Genomic DNA, 25779 nt, shown 5'->3' on the forward strand with positions numbered 1-25779 from the left:
GAAAGTTAAACTTTCAAATCAAAATGAGTGTCTAGAGATCACCCTTGTGTTGACAAAGTCCCATGCCTGGTCACAAAAATGGCCATGAAGACCAGGAAGGAATACTGAGTGCCCAGTATCAGGGATGATGGCAGTCTTGGGCATCTCATGTTCCTTTCACAATCAGGCCCTAGTCTAGGTTTAGGCTTATGCATGTGAAAAAGTATCTCCTGTAAGTCTTTGACTTTGAAAACATTTGCAGAGAGAAGAGACACAATCACAAGCTTTTTCTTTGCTGGAAACTAAACTTTTGACTATTGTATGCAGAAAGAAGCTCTTTCTCCGGTCTGTCTTTCCCTGAAAGTATAAAAAGCATTTTTGCTTTTTTTAAAATGATGATCCTTAAGACACTGATGGAGAAAGTTTCAATACTTTCAAAATGATACTTTAACACTAACTTGGCCAATGTTTACCCTCAAATGCATCCGACTTTACAATGGACTCAACATCTCAAGAGGATTACAGTTCTGCCTCTGTTAAGAACAAGATATAATCAGCAAAATAGATAGGGTCAATTATATAAACTTTGAAATATATACTACCTTTTTTATTTTTTTTTACTTTGATTTGAAAATAATTATAGATACAAGAAGTTGTAAAAATAGTAGAGTTCCCTGTACTCTTCCCCGGCCTCCAATGGTGACATATATAACTGCAGTACATCACCAAAACCAGGAAATGGACATTGACATTGGTTCTATTACCACTATTCATTTCAATGTCTGACAGTATACAAAATGAATGAGATCCATCTCCTATTAAGATTTACTACTACCTGGTTCAAGTTCTCCACACTCCCCTTTGCTCAGGCTATTTTGGTTTTGCCTTCTTTGGACAGAGAAATGCTGTCTCTTGTGAAACTTGCTAATTGCTCGCCTTGAATGTAGAGCAGGCCTCCCTTGTCCCTTACATACCACCTTCTAATTGTTTTACTAGAAAAATAAGGTGAAATCTTTGGGAATTTCTTCTGGTGCTGTACTTTAACTTTTTGTTTAACTTTTCATTTTGAAATAATTATAGATTCACAGAAGTTGCAAAAATAATACAAAGTTCGTAGTACCCTTCGCTTTGTTTCTCCTTTAAGACTCATTTATCAGGTTACTACATTTAAAAAAGATAATTCCTGCTTTGTTTGGTTTGGTTTAAACTAGGAAACATCAAACCTTTCTTTACTTCTTTTGTTCAGTGAAAGAAAATCTATCATGGCTACATATCTCTTATTCAAGGGACTGGGGGTAATTGTTAACCAGTTCATTGAAAACGTAGGAATCATTTAAAAAAGAACGCTCTTACACACCTCATTTTAATTAGGCATTCTTCAAGCTTTTGATCTAGAGTTTGTCAACTGAAAGTCTTCACCACCAATTCAATGCCATCAGAAATCCTCAATTTGAGGTATGGTGAAGCAGGGAGACTTTATTTAGGGAAAATAGCTCAATTATAATACCCCTGGGCTGTGACACAGCTTGGGCCTGAGAAGGCTTAGGCATTACAGCTTGTGGGAGGTTCAGCTTTTTAGCTAGTGAAACAGTTCCTTCATAGAAATTGAAAGTAGTTGCCAGAGGAACAGGGGGCTTATATAGAAGTGTGCCTGCCCCAGGTCCCTGATTGGTCCATTGTTATGCAAACGAGGACTCCAAATGTTCACAGTTTGATTGGTCTAAATAACATCATCCTGGTTGGTTGGAATGGAGCCACTTTGCTTGGTTGATAATAATGCAAATAAGTACACAGCTGCACAGCTCCAATTGGACAGGGAAAGTCTCAGTTGTATTGGTGGAATTTCAATCCTAGGAACTCTCTTATAAGGGTCTAATCAGATGGCAAGAACACAGATGAAGAGGCTTGACAGTCCAGTCCTGTGGTTTTTTCCTCAAGTGCAGCACATGTGAGAGGCCTCTGTAAACAATGGCTGCTAGACTGTAGTTATGAATTTGAGCCCTATTGATCACGTGGAGTCCTTTTGGGCAGGTGTCCAGGGGCTACCTGGTGTCAACAAGTTGTACAAAAAATGTTTGTACTTCCATGGAAAATGATACATTGTCTATAGGGTACTCTTCTGCCTTATCAGATTGATTCTATGAGAACTATTTTATAAATCTGTACAGTATAGGTAACTGATAGACTTGCAAATTATGTCTTGTCTGGTAGGGATGGCCTTTGCTCTCCCTGTGGAAAAGCCAGTCTGTGTTCATTTGCACGTTTAATTCAACATTACTTTATATAATTTTTCTTTTTTTTTTTTTTTGCTTTTCTTTTGAAGCAATTATAACATTTTCCCGGTTCCTTTGTTTGATGAGTCTAGTAGGATATTAACATGCATTCATTTTTATGTCTAAGTGAGTCATGATTTTATCTTTTTCTGAAACTTACCTTTTAATAGAGTGAAGGCTTTTGTCTTTGAATAATTTGTCAACTGTTGAGAGTTACTCCTCTTTCTTTCAAAAATCACACTCATACCATGGACAACAATGATCCCCAGTTTCCCTCTCTCTGAAGTGGAGATAGAGTGCCTATGGCCATGCCAACCTCGTCTGACCTCGTCTGATCTTGAAGCTAAGGAGGGTTGGACCTGATTAGTACTTGGATGGGAGACCACCTAGGAAGACCAGGTGCTGTAGGCATTAAAAAATAAAATAAAATAAAGTGGAGATAGAGATGTGAAGATACATGTATTGGAGAGCTAAATACTTCTAGATTCATATAAGTGCTTGTACCTTTCCCCAGTCATCTACTGGGGTTTCATCCATCCATAGGTCAATAGCAATGCAATTTAGAGACTCACTTCCATCTAGTATTTCCAAAGCATTTATCCTAAATTGTACAAAAATGAGAACCTTTTCTCTTGTGACACTTATTTTTCACTAATTTATAACATTTAATTAAATTATGTAATAAGGGTCTAACAAACATGAGTAAATTTGAACATGAACACATCTGACATGATAAATGTACAGCTCAGTTGGTTGGAGAAGAACCTAGAATGTCTGCCTTCCTGGTCCTAGGAGCTGCAGTGCTGTGCTCTGGCAGCATGCTGCAGGCTGGTTAATCTCGTGAACATGCTTAGGGGAAGCTGGTTAAGAGAGTCTGTGGCAGAGATTGGCTGTTTTTTCCCCAAATTCCTTTCTCCTTCCTGGGTACACAGCTAGACCTCATATTCTAGCCTCTGCTGTAGTTGGTGTGGTCATGGGACTGAATTCTAGCCAGTGGAATTGAAGTGAAAGAGAGAAATGCCTCTTCTGGGTACTGCTTTCCAGTGTTCTTTCCCTTCTGGCTTGAGGAGACAAGCAGCTTTAAAGTCAGTGGTAAAGATGGTGGAGTGAGAAGACATAAGGAGACTGGGTCCCCAGATCGCTGCTTGGAGAACCTGCTGATCAGAAGTGTCACTTTGGATGTTACACGAGCAAGACTTTAACTTCCATTGTGTTTGGCCCATTGTCTATTTCTGGGTTTACCTGTTATGGCAGCTACAGTCAATGAAACAGATCTTGAGCAACCTCTGGTTCACCATGGTTGACCCTCTGTTTCTACTTACGAAGAGGAAGGCAAGTCTTTCAATGTGGACTATCTAGTAAAGGTAATTAGTTCAATTAGTCTGATGAAATGGTTACTCTACTGAAATATCCTTTAAAAAGAAAACAAAACAAACTGGATTTAGGTTCTTCACATCTTAATTCATTCCACAGAGATACCTGGAGGAGCTATTGCATGCTAGGCACTATTCTAGGCCCTGCAAATATGCAGTGAACGGAACAAAGATCTCTGTTCTTCAAGAGCTCACATCCCATAGGGAAGAGACAGAGAATATGCATAATTATTATAGAAGTTAGGTGGAGATGTGTCCTGTGAAGAAAAGAGAAGGTGGACAGAGAGTTAGGGGAGGAAGTGGGGTTGTCTGTTGTTTTCAGTGCCTTGATCAAGGAATGCCTCAATGAGAAGGTGACGTTTGAGCAAGGATTTGAAGGTGGTGAGAATGAGTCACATGGCTGTCTGATGGAAGAACGTTCCTGGGAGAGTAAATACAAAGGTCTCTTTCCACTCAATTTAAAATACTACTCCCATTACATAGTTTTAAAAGTCAAATATGAATTGGGGTAAGGGGTGGATTTCTACAGTGATTGGGCCCTTGAGCATGTGATGCTCACTTCTTTACTGGCCCTCTGAACCAGTGTCTTGGGTAGGTCCAAGGGCACTGGGATCTTAGAGACTGAGGCTTGAGCTTCGCAAGGGATGAGAGCTGACATTCATCACAAAGTTAGAGAAGTTCTCCATGGAGGGAAAAAACACCTATGAGTATGTTCTCTTTTAAAACCCTCTTTTCAATTAAAGAGGACTTCAAAGGATAAAAAGTGACTTTTAGGTAATGACTCTCTGAGACTCTTGTTTAAACTTTTACCACAGTTAACAATCAGCAATTCTTCCACTATTGGTTAATGACTCAAGAACCTGGTTAATTCATTGGTCAGAAGATAATCTTCAGATGATTGTTATTATATTAACATTTTACAAAAGCCCTTGATATATAATATTATAAAACTTGTCTCTGTGACAGCATTTCTATTTTAGCAAGCAAATTTTAGTATATAGTTTTAGATGAAATTGGATTTGTATACATGTGTGTACGTGTGTGTGTATGTGTTATGGGATGTGTGTGTGTTGCAGGGTGTGAGTGTATTTTCCCTGCTCTCTGCATATTTCAGGTGCCCTTGCCTCCACATTCTACCAGGCAGCCTGTTCCCCACTTAATTTCCTCAGGTGATGCACATAGCACGGTGGGAAGCTGAGTGTGCCTGCAACAACTTCTGGCTGTTCTCCAAAAGTCTAAGCCTTGGCTTATACGGCAGAGAGAAATTCTGTGCACAGTGGTTATCCCGTGCTCTCCATATTTCCCCATCTTCTAGTCATTAAGTGGGGTCATGTGACTTGCTCTGACCAGTGAGCTATAAGTGGAAGCAAACATATGAATGTATCAATATAATTGTGTATGTGTTTTAACATAAAATGCACTTATTGCACGTATTTGTTCTGCAACTTGATTTAAAAAAACTCAACAGTATATTTGGAGATCTTTCTAGACTATAACAAATAAATTCATTCTTCTAAACTGCTATCATATCACAATGAGAATACCATTTCAACCACTGCCTTATGGACATTTAGATGATTTCCATTTTTTTACTATTTCAAGAAACACCCTTGTGTGTTCTCATGGAAACCTGGAGGTGGAATTGCTTGGCAGAAAGGCATGTGCTTTTATGAATTTTAAAATAATTTAAAATATATTCTACTAAATTCAATTCGCTGGTATTTTCCCTAGGATCCTTATAATTATATTCATCAATGAGAATGTCCCAATTCTTCTAATGTTATCCTCTTCCTCTCTTTCTCTTCTTCACTCTGCAAGAAGTGGGAATACTGATCTGATTGGCTCAGGTTCCAGAATGTTGATGGTGACAAGTTTACGGGTGTGAAGAGACACACCTGGGTGTGGTCGTCCCTCTGGCACTTAGCTCATTCTCAAAAGGGAAAAGAGAGCAGCCAGACCAGAGCCTGCCACTTGTGGTGGCAGACCTCCTCTGTCTCTTCCTTCCAACTCAGCAGTGCCACACATGTGTCTCTCTGCACTTGGCAAGGATCTGGCACAAAGATCTGAATTTAGAAGAAGAGAGGTCCTAGACTTGTGCCCAAGCCCTGTGCCCATACAGGGTTGCCAGGTTGCCCTATGCTAGGGTCAGAGGGACTTAAAATAAGGAAATGACTTACTGTTCACCGTCATCATCAGGCACGTGTATTCCTCTCCTGAGGAGTCACAGAAAGAGGATGACAGGGCCAAAGCAAGATACAGGCCCATTCCTGAATATCACATCCATAGGATCAAAATCACATCCCAGTAGTATGGTTTTCAGCAGCTTTTAGTATGAGCATCTGTTTTGAAGAGCAATTTTTAAATTTCCAAGTGTTTGAAACTTTTTGTTTAAATAAAGTATCTTTCTTTAGTTCTTCTTAATTTAGCCATTGGGATGTGATAGTAGACTAAAAGGCATCCAGTTCTTTGGAAGCAGGGCCACATTGCAAAGACATTGGTTAGCAGGAAGTGTGGGAGGGAATGGTAATTAGAGAATAGACCAGCTTTACGCCGTTTAAAATCCTTTCAAATCCAGTGAGGTCTTCATTATATCCAGTTCTAAATAAACACTGTACAATTGAGATGACAAGATGGTTTCTTTGGGGGAAACGAAATCCAACAAATGATCAATGTGGCATATAATTAAGGGGGAAAGGTTTTGAGGCAGGCTGCCTGGGTTCAAGTTCTGGAGCCACCCTACACTAGTGAGTGGTCTTGGAGAAGGTGCTTAATCTTGTGTTTCAGTTTATCTGTAAAATGGGGGTAATTAAGGTATTTCCCTCACCGAGCTTTCAAAAGGATTGAATAAAGTGATAAAGTGGTTGGAACATTGTCTGGCATTCAATAAATTTTAGCTATTATTATTAAATGTTGATCAACGCAGAACAGAGTCATTGTTAAGGGTAGGACATGATCCTTAAAGCTCTGTCCCTCACAAAGGGTATTAGATTGAGAGCCATGGGCTGCATTCACTCCCCAAATACTAAACACTGAACTGAAGAGCATGACAATATACACAGTGCCTGTTAGACTCTGCCTCCCTCCACTCCCACCCACCTCTCTCAGGCAGGCCCTGACAGCCAAATACCCTGCAGTAACAGTGCCAACCAAGGTTCACCAGCAACTGCCACCTATTTCATTGCTCCACTCCCCTGCTTTCTCCATCCTCTTCTTCCCTCTTTAGGAGTGTTTCTGTGAATTCCATCTCAGATTCTTTTTCACTCATACATGCGATTCCCTTGAATGAATGTTCTATTTTTTCTCTGGCCTCAGTTTTTGTGGTGGGTTAGGGAAAATTGCTTTTCCTCCTTTTATTTCATTTATCACCCTCCCTGTTCCCCTCAAATTCTAATCATGATCATAAGGCCAACTAGTGCCAGTCATAGACGTGCTTAAAGAAAAACCATCCAACCTGAAAAGTAAATAGCATAAAGGTCAAATAACAATGTAAGTGCTGTCACAAGGCAGTGTAGTTGACAAAGTGCAGTGCTGATGACTGATGTAGTGTCTGAATAGGGGGAGAGAAATGTTTGGGGCTGGAGTGTCCATGGAAGGCTTTGTGAAGAGAGAAGCACTTGAGCTGACCCTGAAAGACCTGGGGGGCTGTGGCCCCCAAAATTCAGTAATCCAGGGTTGGTGAAGGGGGTGGTCTGAGTAAAGGCATCTGTGGGCAGAGGCAGGGACCAGGTCAGCATCTCTGCTGGAGGGTTTGCATTGTGGGCAGTGAGCAAAGAGGCTGAAAGAATAATCTAGGCCCTGAAGGGCACACTTAGGTTAGACATTAAGGATGAGATTGATAGGAAGAGTGTCAATTACTGAGGTTGGGGGTAGAATACAAATGATCTGTAAAATGTAAATTCAAATCACATTTGTTAAAGTTCAGTACAGTGATATATCACAATGGTGCTAAAGGTATTATTCCAAACCACTCAACAAACAAAAATGAGGTGAACCATCCTATAGGTAGCTGAACTCAAGTCCGTATCAGCTATGTAATAGTTCAGAATAACCTAGAGTTCTGCTCAATCATCTGTCTAAATTTAAGTAGTATTTATAAATTTTTATGAGAATTTATGCTTACAGACACATAAACATAATTGACAGAAACGCAGAGTCATCTGCAGTTACTTGCATGTAAGTGGCAAGTGTCCCAGGGAAGGTAGAATGCACGAGCTGAAGGTGGGGACGGGACTACCTGGCTGGACAATGGAGGCAGTGGGTTTGGCTGTGCGGATGCTATGTTTTCTACCACACCCATATATCCCAGGAATATGAGTCTGGTAGGGTGATGACAGCAGAGATTGATGTGGCATTAGCAAATATGGGCGTGGCTGCTGTATTATCTCCCTTCTGAACAGAATTTTTAGTACTGTTGAGTTTTTGTTTTTTGGTGGTGAGGTTGGAAGGTGTAATTTGCAGAGCCAATCATATACAATCATATAACTTTACAGAATGATTTGTGATATGCAATCAAGGCTTTCAGTACTTTTTAGTTAAAATAATGATTTAGTGTTAAAAGAATGCAGGAAAACTAAACTCCTGTGAATGAAGTACTTTTATGTTGAGGACAGAATTATTTAGTTCCAAATATTAACTATGTTTTATTAGATCTTTGACTTAAAACCCTACAAAAGATTTGGTCGCTTCTTGAGTTTTAAAAATCTAAAAAGCAATTTTATGTCCCAATATACTTGCCTGTGGGATCTTTTTTTTGAGGATTTAAAGATGCTTTTCACAAATACAGTTGTATTTCTGAGTGACTGAAAAATCGCAGACATAAATTTCGAGCTCTTTGATTGTTGGATAAGGTAAAACTAAAATAGGGTTAAAAATAAAGCTGAATGAAGAAAATAATACCTCTATGAATCCTCATAACTAATAGATAAACTTATTTTTGGTAACTGCAGCCCCTGCCCTCAAAATTGCAAAAGTGCAGGTCACAGCGCCTCGATCTCAGTTCCACCCTTGCTCCAGCTGCCCCCGCTCTTTAAGCTTCTTTCCCTGAGCAGTAAAATAAAACAACACTATTCACAGCGTTGAAGACTAAACAAAAGTTTTCTGCAGGCTGGAAAGTACATACATAAGTTAGTGGTAACATCTCCTACGGTGTGTGCCGTATACGCCCACAGGCCTTATCAGACCTCGTCTGTGTATTCGTCTGTTAGCTTATGTTCGCCAGCGCAGGGGACTGTGCCATTCTCCCCATCAGCTAGCAGGATGCCCTTGCTCCGGGTGCCAGATGGAGGCACCGTGCCCAGAACCCGCCTCGGGGCCCCGCCCCTGTCCCCGCCCCCTCAGGGCGCGCGCTCTGTGGGCGGGACCGGCTGGACGAACCGCGCCGCGATTGGTGCTGTCCGAGCAACCACGGCGCAGTCGCTGTCAACAGGCCGCGCGGCTTGCGCTCGGGTCACAGAGAAGTCGAACGGCTGGAATCGCTCGCTCGCGGGCCTTGCTGCTTATCACCTAGCAGGATGCGTCCCTTCTCCGCCCCCTCGGGTCTGACGGCCCGCGGAGGAGAGGAGGGCGGCTGCTGAGTGGGAACCGCCTGGCTTTCACCTGACAGAAGCCCTGTAAGTGCGGGATGCGGTCCCCTCCACGCCAGCATCGCCGAGGTGCTGAGAGAAATCTTGGAATCACACAAGTTCCGAGCTGGATTGCCCCCACTTACACTTGCGGGAAAAGGCTGGGCGAAGCTCCGCGACTTGCCCAGACTCACTAAAGTGTTTGGCGCCTGCGTCAGGGCGGGAAACGAGTACCCGGCCCCGGAGCTCTTCCCACCTCTCACCCTCCATCTCATCCTCTCCCCACCCCGCCCCCCCCAACCTACCTCTCCCCCCTTCCCAGTTCCTGACCCTATCAGAAGCTGAAGCGGTGAGGTGAGGGCCGCCTGGGCTTTGGAGGCAATGCGAGAACCAGGAGAAATTTATTTGTGAGAAAACAATCTTAATACGAATAGTCCAGAACCGAAACCCCTGTGTTTGGATTATCGCTTGTTACAGCTTTTTGTCCTGGAAAAGCTGCCGGCTCCCTCGCTTACGTATATGGTTGTCACGGTCACATCACTAAGATGAGCCCCACTCTGTTTTGCTCGTTACATATGAGAACGGAACTTAATTTACTTTCCCCTGGTAGAGTTTTCCTCTCATCTTCTTGGGAGCTCTTTTATTATTATTTTCCCTTAGCAATGACCTTCCCTTTACGGCACCCCATTTATTCTGAGATTTTCTTTTCTTGGTCTCATTTTCTCAACCGTGGGACAGACAATCCATTTCAATCTCCTTTCCTCTGCCCACATTACTTGAGTAGATGACCACAGCTTAGCCTTGACCCTCAAGGGCAGAAGAATGGAGGGGTGCAGGGGTAAGGTTTTCCTGGGGAGAGTTACAGCAGGGTACATGGGACTTTGTCCCAGCTTTCTTTCTTTCTGGAACAATTGTAATTCAAAACTCACATAAATCACAAGATATATCCACCTAGCCCACATTTGTTTTTCAGACACAAGGATATAGGAAGTTTTGAGTGTTGACAATAAAGCAGGTAGAAATATATGACGTGTTTAAGCTGAATTGATGGACTCAAGTTGTGCATTGTACCTTGACCTCTGGCCACATAGGACCTACTCTCTTATGCCATGAAGACTTCCATAGTTGCTAACATCAGGGCAGCCATGGGGCACCTCTTGGTTGCCCAACATGGGCAGATCCCCGCAGCCTAGGCTGGTTGTACGTGGAGCCCCATCCTAATTCCTTTGGTTGGGGCCTTTGGGCTGGTGACAGCTTAATCTTTCCATTTTTCCCCAAAACTCTGCCTGCCTGTCTGTCATCAGACTTTCACTTCCTTTTTTTTTTTTTTCCTCGCCATTTATACTTCCTCTTTCTATTTAGGAAATCTCTTCCTATGTCCCCAAAATTTTGGCCATTGAGATAGTGCTTAGGGCAGTGCTCAACTGGGATTTGTTGTTTCTTACTTCCTCAGTTTGTAATAACCTCGGATGAACAAATCCTAGGTAATAGTATTAATAACAACAATATAGTAATATCCAGAAAAAATATGTCTCTGTTTAAAGAGAGAACTATTTCCTGATCTTAGCCATATTAAAACTGTAAATCTTTGCCTTGTTGGGAAACTCAGGATTTCGGAGTCATCAATTTAATTCAACTCAACATCCATACGGAGTGCCTGCTGTTCACAAAGCTCTGTACTAAGGACATTCATATAATTTGTCCCAGCACGCATTGAACCTTCTTTCAGTCTAGAGAGGAAAAACCTGAAGTGTCCAAGGCCACATTGGTGAAGTGTCAAAGCAAAAGCCAGGGCTTTCTGCAGGGGAGGCTGCAGAAGGTTGGTGAAGGGGGTAGAAGAGGCTAAGCGGAAGCGGGGTTTGAAATGGGCCTTGAAGGCTCAGATTCCACATAGGAGAGTGGCTGGGGACCAGCTTGGAGGTGGTAAAGCAGGTGGGCTGTGTGTAGAGGGTTGTTTCTCAGGCCACTTGGTAGCACTGCTGTAGCACGGTAGCTTTTATCCCTTCAAGTAGGATAATCCTGTTTCTTGGAGATGCCCTTTTTTTCCTTCCTTGTTTTCTGTGGATAAGTTCCATTTTTCAGTTACTTTCATTTCCAACAATACAGAAAGTCTCAGCCTAAAAAAGCCTTATGGGACAAGATCAAAATCAGAATGACTCATACAGGTTCTCTGATCCTGACTTTTTTTTTTTTTTTTTTTTAAGTCATGTGAATGCAAAAGGAATTGGGTCATGCACCTCAGCTGGAGGATTCAGTGGCCTTGCAGCAGCCCTAGGAGTTAGGGTGCTTAAGTGGTGGTGCCACCATAGAGTGGGGAGGTCACTTACCTAAAGGAGTGGAATGGACCTACACAAGAGTTTTCATTCTAAACATCCCTCCTCCTGCATGATGCTCTCCAAATACTTTTGTAATATTCTCATCAAATTGAGCCCTTGTAGAAAGATGGAAGGATCCTCACCAATAATATGAGTTCGTGTACCTTTGGAATTCAGCATATACAGACAATGAAAATTCACATAGACCTTAAAATGGAAATTGTTATCTTTAAAAACTTGAAGATGACAAGCCAGGAAGCTCAGTTCTCTGTTTTCGGTGAGAACTTAAGAGCCCTAAGTGGGAGCAGTCCTACTGGAATGCAGTCTGTCCGTGGGCTCAGACTGCAGGCCAGACAAGTCAGTTATAACAATTGCAGAGTGGTTAGGAAATAGCTTTGACTTCTGCTTCTGTCACTTACTGGCTGTGGGTCCTAAACAACTTCTTTAAATTCTTGAAGCTTGTGATTCCTCAGATGTAAGTAAAGTGTTAGCAGTGCATAATGGAGATGGTTATGAAGAATTTATGAGACAGTGCATATAAAAAGCTCATTCAGTACCTGACCAACAATTGAAGTTGCTGTGGTTGTTTTTATTATAATATAGGCTACAACATTCTGTGTTCTAGACTCTAGAGTCTGTTTGGAATCTCACACCCCTACTTCCTGCAAGATCATGGGCAAGTTAGCTGCTCTCAGTCTTGGTTTCCTCATCTGTAAAATGGGAATAATAGTAGCGCTACCTACCTCCTAAAGTTATTACAAGGATTAAATATATACTACACAGAATATATAGAGAGTCAAATAAGTATTCTCTAATAATAATATTTCTACTTTTTATAAAACCTCCCTAGCTTGGGTCCAGCTGATTTCTGTGACTGAAATTTCATGTCATAACACTGAGACTTCCAGGAAATACAGAGTTTGAAAAAATGGGAAAAGGGAGTATTTTCATTGTTGAAGAAGTTTTATAGTCCAGAGACCTCACTCATATGCACTGTATACTTGGCCGATTTCTGTTGTTTTTCAAGATTGTCAAGCTCTGCCTGAAGTTGTGTGAGTGGGTTAAGCCTGCTTTACAGTTTAGCCAGTCCTTTCCTCCTGTGGACACTGGCTATATTTAAGCAGGCCTAGACAAGTTTAATATGTTGCATATTGCTTTGAGTCTGGTTATTCCCAGAACAGCTGGCTACATAAACCAGAATGTTTAAGTCAACATTAAAGTCCCAGAGAAGAAAACATTCGGAAGGTGATGGAGTCCATGTATCCCAGCAGGGCTGTGCGGAAGTCTGGTTCCTACCCTGTCGTGAGCTCCCAGGTGGCCACTCCACCTGATGAACAGGTGTGTTTCCTCTTAGGGTTTTGTCCTCTTTATCCCCTTTGGAAGCAAAAGGTAGATGTGATTATAATTGGAATACTGATGTGTAATGAAGGTTCGGGGGCAATCATTTATTTTCCAAAATGGAAGAAGTTCGTATATTTCTGATTATAAAAGTAACTCCTGTTTTAGAAATGTTTAAATAATGCAGAAATTTAAGCAGTGTAGAAAAGGCAAAAACCACACATAGTCCTGCCACCCAGAGAAAACTACTGTATACCTATTGGCAGATGTCTTTGTACATATTTTTCTGTGTGAATGTGTATATTGAATTTTATGGAAACCTTTTAGCAATATCTGTGGCTATATTCTTTGCCAACAGATACACATCTGTATTATAATTTTTAACTGATAGAACTCCATGGATATACTGTAATTTATGTTAAACCAATCTTCCTTTGATGTTAGATTGTTTCTAGGTTTACCAGAAGTCTAAGTTTGACAATTGCCCTTACAGGAGATCCCTTTGACTTAGATCCTGACTCAGAGATGCAGGTATCAGGCTCATCTTCTATCATCTCTGAGCAGCAGCTGTGGAAACAGGAGGGACTGAGAAACACCAAAACCGACATGGCCAAGCAGAGTCTCATCTCGTCCGAGGCATGGCTCCAACTTCATGGGCTTAAGAGCAACAAATTGACCTTGAAACAGATTTTGTCACGAATTGGATTCCCACACTGCGAAGGTAGAGTACTCACAGAGTGATGCTGGCTGTGAAACCCAACCAGCACACTGCCTGTTAGCCTCTGAGGAGGCTGCATCGGTTCTGAAGGTCCCTCAAAAACCATGGGTCTCTGAGCTTATTTTGATCTCAGAAGCTTATCTATAAAAAAGTTTACATCCTCAATATATGTATATTATGTAGATGTACAATTGTCAATGCACATATTAAATATTAGTCATGCTTGATTTTGTTCTTTCTTCTTTGAAAGATGAAATAGGAGATATTTGCATTTATTCCCTGGGATGTGCAACCCCCTTTTGGAGATCGTAGATTAAAACTACAGCTCTGTGTAGTTCTGGGGAGAACATGCTGCTTTTCCATGTGGCCTTCCTTATGCTGCAGTCCAGTGTTTTTTAAATGCATTGATTCAAGTGTTGGCTCTCCATTCTCAGGAGTACTGCCCTCCAATGGAGTATGGAAATATATGAGGGTGTGTTCTATTTAGGATGACATATTGACTTGGGTTGCAATATACTATAAGGCCTGGGAGCCAGGGACAGTGAGTGTCTTACAACATGTGACTTAGCCCTCCCAGTAGGGATGTCCTGCCCAAACTGTCAGTAACACCCCCACCTAAGGAGCATGCTTTCAATCAGGGCAATTTCCATTAGTAGTATTTTTCTCAGTAATTCTGAACTGGCCAATTAATTAATCAATTAGTTAAACAAGTATCTATTGACATCCTTTACTAACATATTTTTCAAAATGTTCACCAGTTCTCTTGGCAGTTTTGTTTCATACTGGTGATAAGGATGGTCCAGAGAATATGTTTCTTATAGACTGTTTGGAGGCCCATTCTGATGGCAAGGTCTTGCTCATCACAGCTCAGGCTGTGCCTTCTTATTTTTCCTTCCACAGGAGCTAGTACAGCTCTGTACCATCAACATATTTTTTGAGTGGGGGGTCTGTTAGAGTCAGGGCCTGTGGGATTCCTGTATAAGGAAACAAACTGAAAGCAGTTTTATCTCATATTTCAAATAATTATAATTCAGTCATAAATATTTGCAAAAATAGCAATTCTTTATATTTTGGTAAAGGTTTTTCCATCTAAGATCATGAGACTATTACCCTTTATTATTATTATTATTTTTTTTCTGTCCTTGTCAGGTTTTGACATCAAGATTATGCTGGCCGCATAAATGATTAGGAAGTTATTCCTTCCCCCTTGTATGTTGTGATGTTGTTTTATGTAACTGGTATTATTTCTTCCTTAAATGTTTGATAGAACTCACCAGTGAAACTTATCTGAGTCTGGAGTTTAGTTTGTAGGAAAAGTTGAATAAGAAATTTAATTTTGGTAAGAGACGCAGAGCTATTCAGATTTTCGTTTTTTTTTTTTTTTTTTTTTTAATGCTAGTTTCAGAAAGGGGTGTTTTTCAAGGAGTTTGTCTGCTTTTATCAGTATTTCCTACGATATTGGCAAAGCATTGTTTATAATATTCCCCTAACATTTTTAATACCTATAAAATCTCTACTGATGTCCCCTCTTTTATTCCTGATACTGATAAGTGGTGTTTCTCTCACTTTTTCTTGATAAGTTTTATTAGGGGTATATCATAACTCTTTTTTTTTTCAAAGAACCAAATTTTGGGTTTGTCGATTTTTTTCTGTTTTTTTGTTTTGATTTAATGGATCTGCTTTTATCTTTATTTTTTACTTCCTTCCACTTAGAGTTTAATTCGCATTTCTTTTCCTAGCTTTTAAAATTGAAACTTAGATCATTGATTTTAAGCCTTTTTATCTCTTCTAATGTTGTCATTTAAAATTAGAGGTATTCCCCCAAGCTTTGCTTTAGCTGAATCCCACAAATCTTGATAGATAGTATTTTCATTATAATAGAGTTCAAAATATTTTCTTTTCTTCTTGGGACATTTTTCTTTGATTCCTTTTTAAAAAGAAATGTGTTGTTTAATTTCCAAATATTTTAGGACTTTTAAAGATACCTTGTTTTTGTTGGATTTGTAATTTAATTCTATTGAGGTAGGAGAACGTATGATTTTAGTCTTTTGAAATTTACTGAGATTTGTTTTATGGTCCAGCACATATCTTGGCAAACATTTCAAAGACACTTGAAAAGAATGTGTATTATGCAGTGTTTAAGTAATGATTTATAAATGTTAATGAGGCCAAGATAGTATGGTAGAGATATTCTATATCTTTAGTGATTTTTTTGTCTAATGGATTTATCCATTTCACCCTTTAGTTATGTCAGTTTTGTTCATGTAGTTAAAGGCTCTAAATGCATACACATTTAGAATTGGTACATCCTTCTGGTGAATTGACAAATGTTAATTTTTTGAAATGTCCATCTTTATTTCAGATGGTAGTCCTTGTTTGGACATTTACTGTGTCCGATAGTAGTATAACCACTACAGCTTTCTTATGCTCAATTTTTACATGGAAGGTATGTTTATGGTCTTTTACTATAGAGTGTCTGTAGTCTTTATGTTTAAAGAGAGTCCCTTTAACCCTGTCTCCTAATCTCTGTCTTGTAATTGTAGTGTTTGACTCTCTACATTTAATGTAATAATTGATAGTATTGGATTTAGGCCTATCATTTTACTTTTTGTTTTCTACTTGCCCCATCTTTTCTTTTACCTTCTGTTTCTCCTTTCCTGCTTTCTTTTGGGTAAACTGAACATTTTTTAGTATTTCATTTTCATTCCATTTTTATTTTTCCATTTAATTTTCAATAGGCTTAAGTATACCTTTTTGCACTATATTTTCTATGGTTGCTCTAGTGATTATATCTTTAATTTGTCACAGTCTGCTAAACACTGCCTTCATACTACTTCTTTTAAAATGTAAGAACTTTATAGCTCTACCTACCCTGCACTCCTCTCCTTGGTGTCATTGTTTTAATATATTTTATTTCTACATCCATTATAAATCTCACAATCTAGTGTTATAATTTTTGCTTTAAAAAGTCATTAGCTTTGTAAAAAAATCTGAATGGAAAAAATAGCATTTTAAAATCCACATATTTACTATTTATAATATTCTTCTTTCCTGTAAGATTTGAGGTTCTATCTGGTGTTTTTTCCTGAAGAATTTCTTTTGAGCATTTCTATTAGTGCTGGTCTGCTGGTGACAGATTTTCTCAGTTTTTATCTGATATTACCTTTATTTCACCTTTTTTAGTTGGTTGAAAAATGATAGATTCATAGAAAGTTGCAAAGTTAGTATAGACAGATCCCATGGCCCTTTGACTCATTTTCCCCAAAGGTTACCTCTTATAAAATTATAGTATGATATCAAATCCAGGAATTTTGACATTGATACACTGCATGTAATTTTATCACTTATGTAAATTTTTGGAATTACCACTACAATCAAGATATATAAATATTTATCACCATGAAGATCTCCCTTTGCTATTTTATAGTCATTCTGACCCCTACCTCCCAATAGCTTTAACTTCTGTGAGCCATCAGTCTGTTTTCCATCTCTACAGTTTTCTCATTCAGAGAGTGTTTATATAAATGCTATCATAGCATATGTGAGCTTTTGAGATTGGCATTTTTTCACTTGGTATTGTTTTTTTGAAGTTCATTGAAGTTGTTGCATGTATCAATAGTTTGTTTCTTTTTGTTGCAGAATAGTATTCCATGTTATGGACATACCACAGTTTAACCATTCACCCTTTAAGAGACATTTGAGTAGTTTCCAGTTTCAGGCTATTGCAAATAAAGCTATTGTGAACAATTGTTTACAGGTTTTGTGTGAACATAAGTTTTCATTTCTAAATGCCCAGGAAAGCAATTGCTAGGCGGTATGTTAAGTATATGTTTAATGTTTTATTTTGTTTTTTTTTTTAAACAACTTGCAGCTGTTTTCCAGAGTGGCTGAACTACTCACATCATTAATCTATGAGAGAGAGTTTTTTCACATCACACCACCATTTGGTCTGTTACCGTTTAAAAATTTTAGCTGTTCCAATAGTTGTATAGTGATATTTCATTGTTTTAATCTGTACTTCCTAATTTGTAGTTTTGTTGAACATTTTTTGATGTATTTATTTGCCATATGTTATTTTGGTGAGTTAATGTTTCTTCATATTTTTTTTAATCATTTTCTAATTAGCTTTTTTAATGTAGAGTTTTGAGAGTTCATTATATAGTCTAAAAATGAATTCTTTGTTATATATGTGGTTTGCAGATATATTCTCCTACTCTGTAGCTTGCCTTTTTATCCTCTTAACAGTTTCTCAGAACAAAAATGTGTTTTTAATTTTCACAAGGTCTAATTTACTGATTTTTTCCACATATGGATCTTGCTAATCTCAAAGATTTTCTCTTATATTTTTTCCTAAAAGTTTTATAGCTTCACATCTTATATTTAGCTTGTGATTGGTTTGAGATGTTTCCATATAAGTTCATTTTTATGACTATGGATGTTTAATTGCTTCAGCAACTTTTGTTTAAAAGACTGTTCTTCCTCTTTTGAATTGCTTTTGCATTTTTGTTAACAATTAGTTGGTTGTACTTGTGTGGGGCGATTTCTGGGTTCTCTGTTTTGTTCTATGCATCTGTGTGTCTGTCTCTCCACTAATACCATGCAGTCTTGATCACTATAACTATAAAAATTACCTTGAAATTGGGTTGACTGATTCCTCCTACTTTATTCTTTTTCAAAATTGTTTTAGTTACTCTAGTTCCTTTGCCTTTCCATATAAATTTTAGAATAACCATGTGTATGTCTATAAAAATTTTGCTGGGATTTTGAAAGGAATTGATTAAATTTATATTTCAATTTAAGAAGATTGACATCTTTACTATGTTGAGGCTCCCAGTCCATGAATATGAAATATCTTTCTATTTGTTTATGTCTTTGATTTCCTTCAACTGTCTTATAATTTTCAACATTCAAGTCTTACACATGTTTTGTTAGATTTACACTAAATATTTCATTTTCTGAGCAATTATAAATGATATTTTGCTTTCCACATGTTCATTGCTTGTATATAGAAATATGGTTGATTTTTTTAATGGTGATCTATCCTGTGACCTTACTGAACTCATTAGTTCAAGGAGATTTGTTTGTTTATTTGTTTGTTGTTATTGATTCCTTGAGATTTCTAGATAGACCATGATGTCATTTACAAATAGGAAAAGTTTTCATTTTTCCTTTCTGACTACATGACTTTTATGCCCTCTCTTGCCTTGTGTTGTCCAGAACTTCCAGTTCCATGTTGAATAGTAGTGGTGAGAGTGGGCATCCTTACTTCATTTCAGATCTTAGGGGAAAGCTTCAGTCTTTCACCACTAGCTATGATGTTAGCTGTAGGTTTTATGTAGATTAAAAAAAATCAAATTGAGGAAGTTTCTCTATATTCTTAGTTTTATACGAGTTTTTACCATGAATGGGTCTCGAATTTTGTCAAATGCTTTTTCTGTGTCAATTGAAAGGATCATGTGATTTTTCTTCCCTAGTCTGTTAATTTGGTTGATTATACTGATTGGATTTTGAATATTGAACTAGCCTCGTATCTTGGAATAAATATCATGTGGACGTGTTGTGTAGTTTTTTACATTGCTGAACTCTATTTGCTAGGATTATGTTAGAGTTTTTATTTTTATTTTTATTTTTTGCATCTGTATTCATGAAGGATATTTTTAGTTTTTTTCTTTTTTTTATACTACCTTTTCTCTGATTTTGGTATAAGGGTAATACTGGCTTCATAGAGTAAGCCGCGAAGTAATCCCTTGTGTTCTCTTTTATGGAAAAATTGTGTAGAATGTTAATTCTTCCTTATATGTTTTGTAGAATTCTCCAGAGAACCTATCTAAGCTTGGGAATTTTTTTTATAGGGAAGTTTTTAATTATAAATTCATTTCCTTAATTAATATAGGGATATTTAAATTATCTATTTCATATTGAGTTGTGGTAGTTTGTATTTTGAGGAATTGATTCATTTCATCTAAGATGTCTAATTTACGTGTGCAGAGTTGTTTGTAGTATTACATTATTCTTTTGATGTTTGCAGGGTCCTTAGTGATATTCCCTGTTTCATTCTTGATATCAGTGATTCATGTCTTCTCTCTTTTTATCTTTGTCAGTCTTGCTAGAGGTTTGTCAGTTTTATTGATCTTATTCAAATACCAGCTTTTTGTTCAATTGATTTTCTCTATTGTTTTTCTGTATTCAATTTCATTGATTTATGCTTTGATCTTTATTACTTATTTTTTTCTGCTTGCGTTGGACTTGTTTTACTCTTCTTTTTCTAGTTTCTTAAGGCGGGAGCTTAGATTGTTGATTTAAGACATTTTGTTTCTTTTACGTGCTCATTTAGTATTATAAATTTTCCTCTTGGCATTGCTTGAGCTGTGTGCCTCAATTTTTTATATACTGTGGTATGATTTTTATTCAGTTTAAAGTATTTTTTTTATTTCTATTGAGACTTCCTCCTTCACCCATGGATTTTTTGAAAGCATGGTATTTAGTTTCCAAGAGTTTGGAGATTTTCATATCTTTTTGTTATAGTTTCTAGTTTATTTCCATTGTGGAGAGACAACATACTTTGGTTTTAGTTATTTTAAAGTTTTTGTGGTTTGTTTTATAGCCAGGGATATGGTTTGTCTTGGTATGTGTTCTGTGGGTACTTGAAAAGAATATGTATTCTTTCGTTGTTGTGTAGAGTTTTCTATAAATGTCAATTAGATCCTGGTTTTTACTGGTGTTGTTGAGCGTCCTTGCTTATTTCCTGTTTAGTTATTCTATCAATTGTTGAATGATATTGAAATCTTCAACTGTTACCATGGGTTTGTCTGTTTCTGCTTTGAGTTTCATCGGTGTTTGCTTCACATATTTTATAGCTCTGTTGTTTGGCGCATTCACATTTAGGATTGCTATGTCTTCCTGGTGGATGGATACTTTGATAATTATATAATATTCTGCTCTATCCCTAGGAATATTCTTTGCTCTGTAGTTAACTTTTATGATATTAATATAATCAATCCTGGTTTCTTTTTATTAATACTCATATGATTTACTCTTTATTTTAACATATGTTTCATTATATTTGAAGGAATCTTCTCATAGATACTCTATTGCTGGGTCATTGTTTAAATTCTCTTTGCCAATCCCTTTTAATTGTTGATTTAATTGTTGTATTTAGACTACTTACATTGCATGTAATTATTGATGTATTAGGCCTTGTCTGCCATTTTATTTTGTTTTCTGTTTTTTTCTTCTTGGTTTTCCACTCATTTTTTTCCCTATCTTTTCTTAGTCTTGGGTTATTTAAACATTTTTTTAGACTTCTATGTTTACTTATCTACTGTATTTTTTAGTATATCTGTTTATACAGCTTTTTTAGTGGTTGTGCTAGGTATTACATTATAAATACATAACTTACTTAAGTCTACTGGTGTCAGCATTTTCCAGTTTGAGTGAAGAGTGGAAACTATTGCCTTTTATGCACTTTTACCCACCTCATTTATAATATAATTTATTTTATTTGTTTTCATATTTGAAGAATAACATTAGACTGTGCTATAATTTTTGATTCAACCATCAAACATAATTTAGAAAACTCAAGAAGAGAAAGTGCATTGTATTTACCCATATTTATGTTTACTGTGTTCTTTCCTGATGTTTCAGGTTCCTTCTTTTATTATTTTTTTTTCTGTTTATAGAACTTCCTTTATGCTGTAGCTCTGTTGGCAACAATTTTTTTAAGTTCCATTATCTGACAAAAACTTTATTTCTCCTTCATTCCTGACTAATAACATTAATATATTTATGATTTGGGGTTGACACTTCTTTTCTTTTGGTGCTTAAAAACATCGTGCCACTTCCTCCTGACCACCATGCTTTCTGATGAGAAAAATCATTGCCATTAGAATTGATTACCTATCACTAATATGTAACAATTTTGACCTTGATATGTCTTTATTCAATTCATTACATCTTTATATACTTTCATGTCATGTCTTTTTAAATCTCCTATAAGAACTTGTATAATTTTTATCTGTTGATATTTACTATATTGGAAATTAAAACTAAAAACTTTAAAAAACATTTATTAATTTAAGAATAACAAATTCATTATATGTTAACATGACATTTTTAAGAAAAATAGTGTATTTTCTAAAAAACTTTAGTAAAAGTGGCATTATTTTACCTTTTGCAAATCTAATATCTGTTTCATAGAAAACACTTAGATTCTCATCTCTACTTTTTAAAGTAACAGCTTTATTGAGCGAGATTCACATACCATGTCATTCCTCATTTAACGTGTACAATTCAACAATTTTTAGTATATTCATAGATATGGTCATCTGTTACCCTACTCACCTTTAGAACATTTTCATCACCTCAGAAAGAAACCCTGTACTCTTTGGCTATCCAGCCCACTCCCTCAACTACCAGCCCAAAGCAATCTACTCTCTGTCTCTATAGATTTGCTTGTTCTGGAAATATTCATATAAATGGAATCATATGACATGTGGTCTTTTGTGATGTGCTTTCACTGACATAATGTTTTTAAGGCTTGGCCATGTCGTAGCAGGTATCAGTACTTTATTCCTTTTTATGACCAAATAACATTAGGAGATGAATTATATGACTATACCAGTTTGTTTATTAATATATGAGTTGATGAATGGAGAGCTGATTCTTATTCTAGCAGGCAGGTAATTTGATTGGATTCAAACTCCAAACTCTTATACTAAATAAATGCAAATCTCACCAATTTCCTTTTTTTCAAGGATTAATGCCATTCCAGTTTCTGTCTATTTTTGATTACTCTCTAGTGCATTCAAGTAGCTATTTTTATATTTTGTCCAGAGTTTATAATTTTTTCTGTGTGAGGTTAGCCAATAAAATCTACTCCACCATTAATGGATGCAGACCTCACAATGCTTCACATTTTAATTAGTGATACAGTTTATAGAGTCTTCCATAGGTTCATCTCCTTCAGTCCTAAAAACAAAACAAAACAAAACCCTCTTCTGACTCCAAATAAATGCTTTAGGTAAAGAAAGTGCTGCTGGTGATCTGAAATTGCTCTACCAACATCTTATAAAACCAACGTCTTATAAGAAGTTGAACTCTTGGAAATGGATATTTTAGAGTTTGAGAGGTTTATTGAGTGAGGTTATTGCTGATGGAACTCAAGTATCCATTCTTTACTTTTATTATGAACATTGTAAGTTTTATCACCCCTGGTGATTTGGGACCAACCCTGCCCAGTGGTTATAAAATTCAGCTTTGCCCTTTCTGCCTTTCGAAGTAGGCTTTTATTCTGTCTCCTTAGAAAGGCAGAGGAATGAGCATGCTGTATTCAAGAGTACCACCATTCTCCCCCCTACCTTGGGACTCAATAACACCAACAACACTGAAACATCACAATAGGAGCATCTCTTTGAAGTCTCCCTGTAAAGTCTGGCTTCATTGCCTATCCTGCTAATTCAGAGTTAGTCCTTGAGGCCTTTCTGTAGCCTTCTGTTAGTTCCACAAAGGCGTAGAAATATATTTTAGGCGGCATCATAGTCCTGTCCTGGAGCGCTGTGGTTAGCGCTTGGGGTACCCAATAAGTGTTTGTGCGACAGATGTTGAACAGCTGAGCATATAATCTGAGAAGAAATGTTGGAGTTTTGACATTCTGTGTGGCTATTCCAAAGCTATTACCTGCTTTCTTCATTTCACTCATCTATTCATGCACCCTGTCTTCAGAGAACAATAAATAATATCTAAGTTTAATTTTTAAATTGTGAAAACTAAGTCCAAGCCTTAAAAGTTTTTGGGGATTAAACACAGTTCCTATGTTGTTTTATTGACTTCTACCTTAATCATTCTGGGTAAAAGAAACAGGAAACTAAGAAACATACCCTGTTTTTCTTCTCCATTCATTCTTTCATATGTTTAAGGATTATGTATGTCATAAACAGTTGCATTTATTGTAGCACCTAGAAACACCTCATTATGTAGAAGCATCACAGATTGCTGCTATCACTGGGGATAATATTTGAATGGTGTCAAAGAAAAGCAGTTTGAAATAAAAATAAGAAGCATTGATAATGCACCATTATGATTGCTTTTCTTTGTAAAAATGCAGATTATGTGGCTTCGCTGGGGAGACTTGTGGCTTCCCGGTATGCCGAGGGCCTGTTTCCACGGGTCTACAGAGCAGAAGATGGTACAGCATACAATGTAAGTAGGAGTTCCTCCAGGGACGGGCTCTGTGACACGCTGCTGAGGTCTGGGAGTGGCCCACGCTGAGAGGCTCACAGGTCCCTGAAAGTCCCTGCTCAGGAGCTGGGGAGGGAAGCACTTGGCCTGTTAGAGGTAAGTGCAGGAAGCTCTTGACCAGAGCTGAGAACCTTTGCATATCAACACCTTGCTTTGCCTTTAAAATTAAAAAAAAAAAAAAGGCATTATGACAGAGACTAGCTAAAAGCCAAGAGCCTGTTGCTATTAGCTGCCAGAGGCACTAGGAGTAGAGGCTGCTTTTGCAGGAAGGAGTGACAGAGAGCAAGTGGAGCTTCTTACTGGACTCCATTCCCAGCAAGAGCACATGGTTCGGTTCATGTGCCCACATTGTGCCGGCTCTGCACACACCTGGTCTGTCACAGGGAGCTTGTGAGGACATACAGCCCATCATGGCATTTCAGTGTATGTACACGTGCACCTCCTGGACTGTTATTTTTTTATGTTTTAAAAAAATTACTCTTTAGACAGCCTGGTGCTAAGGAATAATATCCATGGACTCTTGAGTTTGGCATGCTAAGTATATTTGTTATCTGAACCACATGGAAATCAATACAGAACTATAGAAAATGTCTGTTCCATCTAACTCCACAGCCCCTGTGACTCGGCCCCATCCTAGTTTCTGCATTGTGGTAGAGATTCGTAGTAAGTCCTGTGAATACTGGTGAGACACGAATTCTGCCTTAAGGAGCCATAGAAAGCAGATGCTAGAATTCAAGGAATAAGCTTGAAAGACAAAGGATAGAGAAGGAAAGGAGTTTAAGGCAGAGGGGCCAGCACATGCCAAGGCATGAAAATGTGGAATTTCACAGCATGCTCAGAAAACACATTTTCTTTAACAATTTAGGTATTTTGGGGGTGTTCTGAGGATTGTTTAAGTTAAAAAAAAAGTATTAGATCTTTTAAAATTTGATTCTTCACAGCATAGGGTACAATTTTTCTTATTCCTTTTTTATGTGTCCTACTTCCCTGCACCCTGAAAGGCCTTGCACAATTGTGTCTGATCTGTGTGAGCGATGGTTTACTTGTGTATACAAGAAATCACTCCCAAGTCTCTGTCACCTTTCAGGGAGTACCCCTATTGGTGTGGGTGGCAGCTGTGGGTGATTGAGTGATCTAGGTACTGGGGAGCTTGGCCTGGGAGACAGAGGACACAAGACAAAGGTCATGAGCAGGAGGCTGAGTCACTAGGGTGGCATTCTTAGAGGAAGCCAGGCACATGTGCTGGCATATTTAGAAGCATTTTCAGAATATTTTTGGCATGTTGTACTTAGGAAAACTTTAGTGAGAACTATTTTTTTCAATCGACTTTTGTTGATCTCTTTTTTCTTCTTAATTTCTTAAAATTAAGAAATTAATTTTCTAATAAAGATAGAACATGATCTAGAAACACATTTCTTCTTTAAAGAATGCTGTGTTTTAATAGATCACACAATCATCTTTTCTCTTGTGGAGAATCAGCTAAGGGTTTTCAGTTTAAAGACTGGAACACTTCCTGCTGGGTTATGTGAGGTTTGGAGGATCATCTACAAAATTGCCATTAGCCTGCAGTTCTTGATTGTAGAGGCCTTGACTCAGTGGGCCCTATTGTTCCTAACAGCACTGTGGTCTAGGTGACTTGCTTTGGTGTGCATTTATTTATTCATTTATTTATTTAACTTTTATTTTCATTAAGTTGACAGCCAGATCGGAACTGATCTATCAGTTTGTGGAACATTTAACACAAGCTGTGGAGAGCTATAAGGAGCGGATGGACTGGCTCACCAGCGAAAGCCGGCAGATTTTTGGTGTCATCTTGGAACAGCACATCACCATAGTGCTGGATTTGGGCGGCATGCAGGAGGAGGAGCTCCGTCTGTGCCAGGATGCCCTAGTAATGGTCTTGCGGGAGCAGGTGGCTCATATAGCCAAGTTTAATATTATACGGTGAGCTCCCACAGGAAGGAGTTATTTCAGTAAAACTACAAA

At 38.0% G+C, this 25779-nt stretch overlaps 1 protein-coding gene across 9 annotated transcripts in view; it reads left to right on the forward strand.

Annotated features, from left to right (window-relative positions):
- The first annotated feature begins 9050 nt into the window (after positions 1-9050).
- VWA3B (von Willebrand factor A domain containing 3B) overlaps positions 9051-25779 on the forward strand; it is a 135922-nt gene continuing 119193 nt past the window's right edge. For 5 of the 9 annotated variants that reach the window (XR_004951973.1, XM_036224442.1, XM_036224447.1 and 2 more), the window contains exons 1-4: positions 9051-9234; positions 13333-13560; positions 23660-23754; positions 25487-25737. Coding sequence is in view for 8 of the 9 variants with exons in the window: in XM_036224442.1 (XP_036080335.1) it covers positions 13365-13560; positions 23660-23754; positions 25487-25737 (542 nt within the window). In the remaining variant the exon portion in view is untranslated. Of the gene's footprint in view, positions 9235-12769; positions 12840-13332; positions 13561-23659; positions 23890-25486; positions 25738-25779 lie in introns of those variants that run through there. The other 4 variants (XM_036224444.1, XM_036224443.1, XM_016142997.2 and 1 more) reach the window with 4 other exon arrangements.

This window comes from Rousettus aegyptiacus, unplaced genomic scaffold (genome assembly GCF_014176215.1).
Source record: "Rousettus aegyptiacus isolate mRouAeg1 unplaced genomic scaffold, mRouAeg1.p scaffold_m13_p_7, whole genome shotgun sequence".
Taxonomy (NCBI): domain Eukaryota; kingdom Metazoa; phylum Chordata; class Mammalia; order Chiroptera; family Pteropodidae; genus Rousettus; species Rousettus aegyptiacus.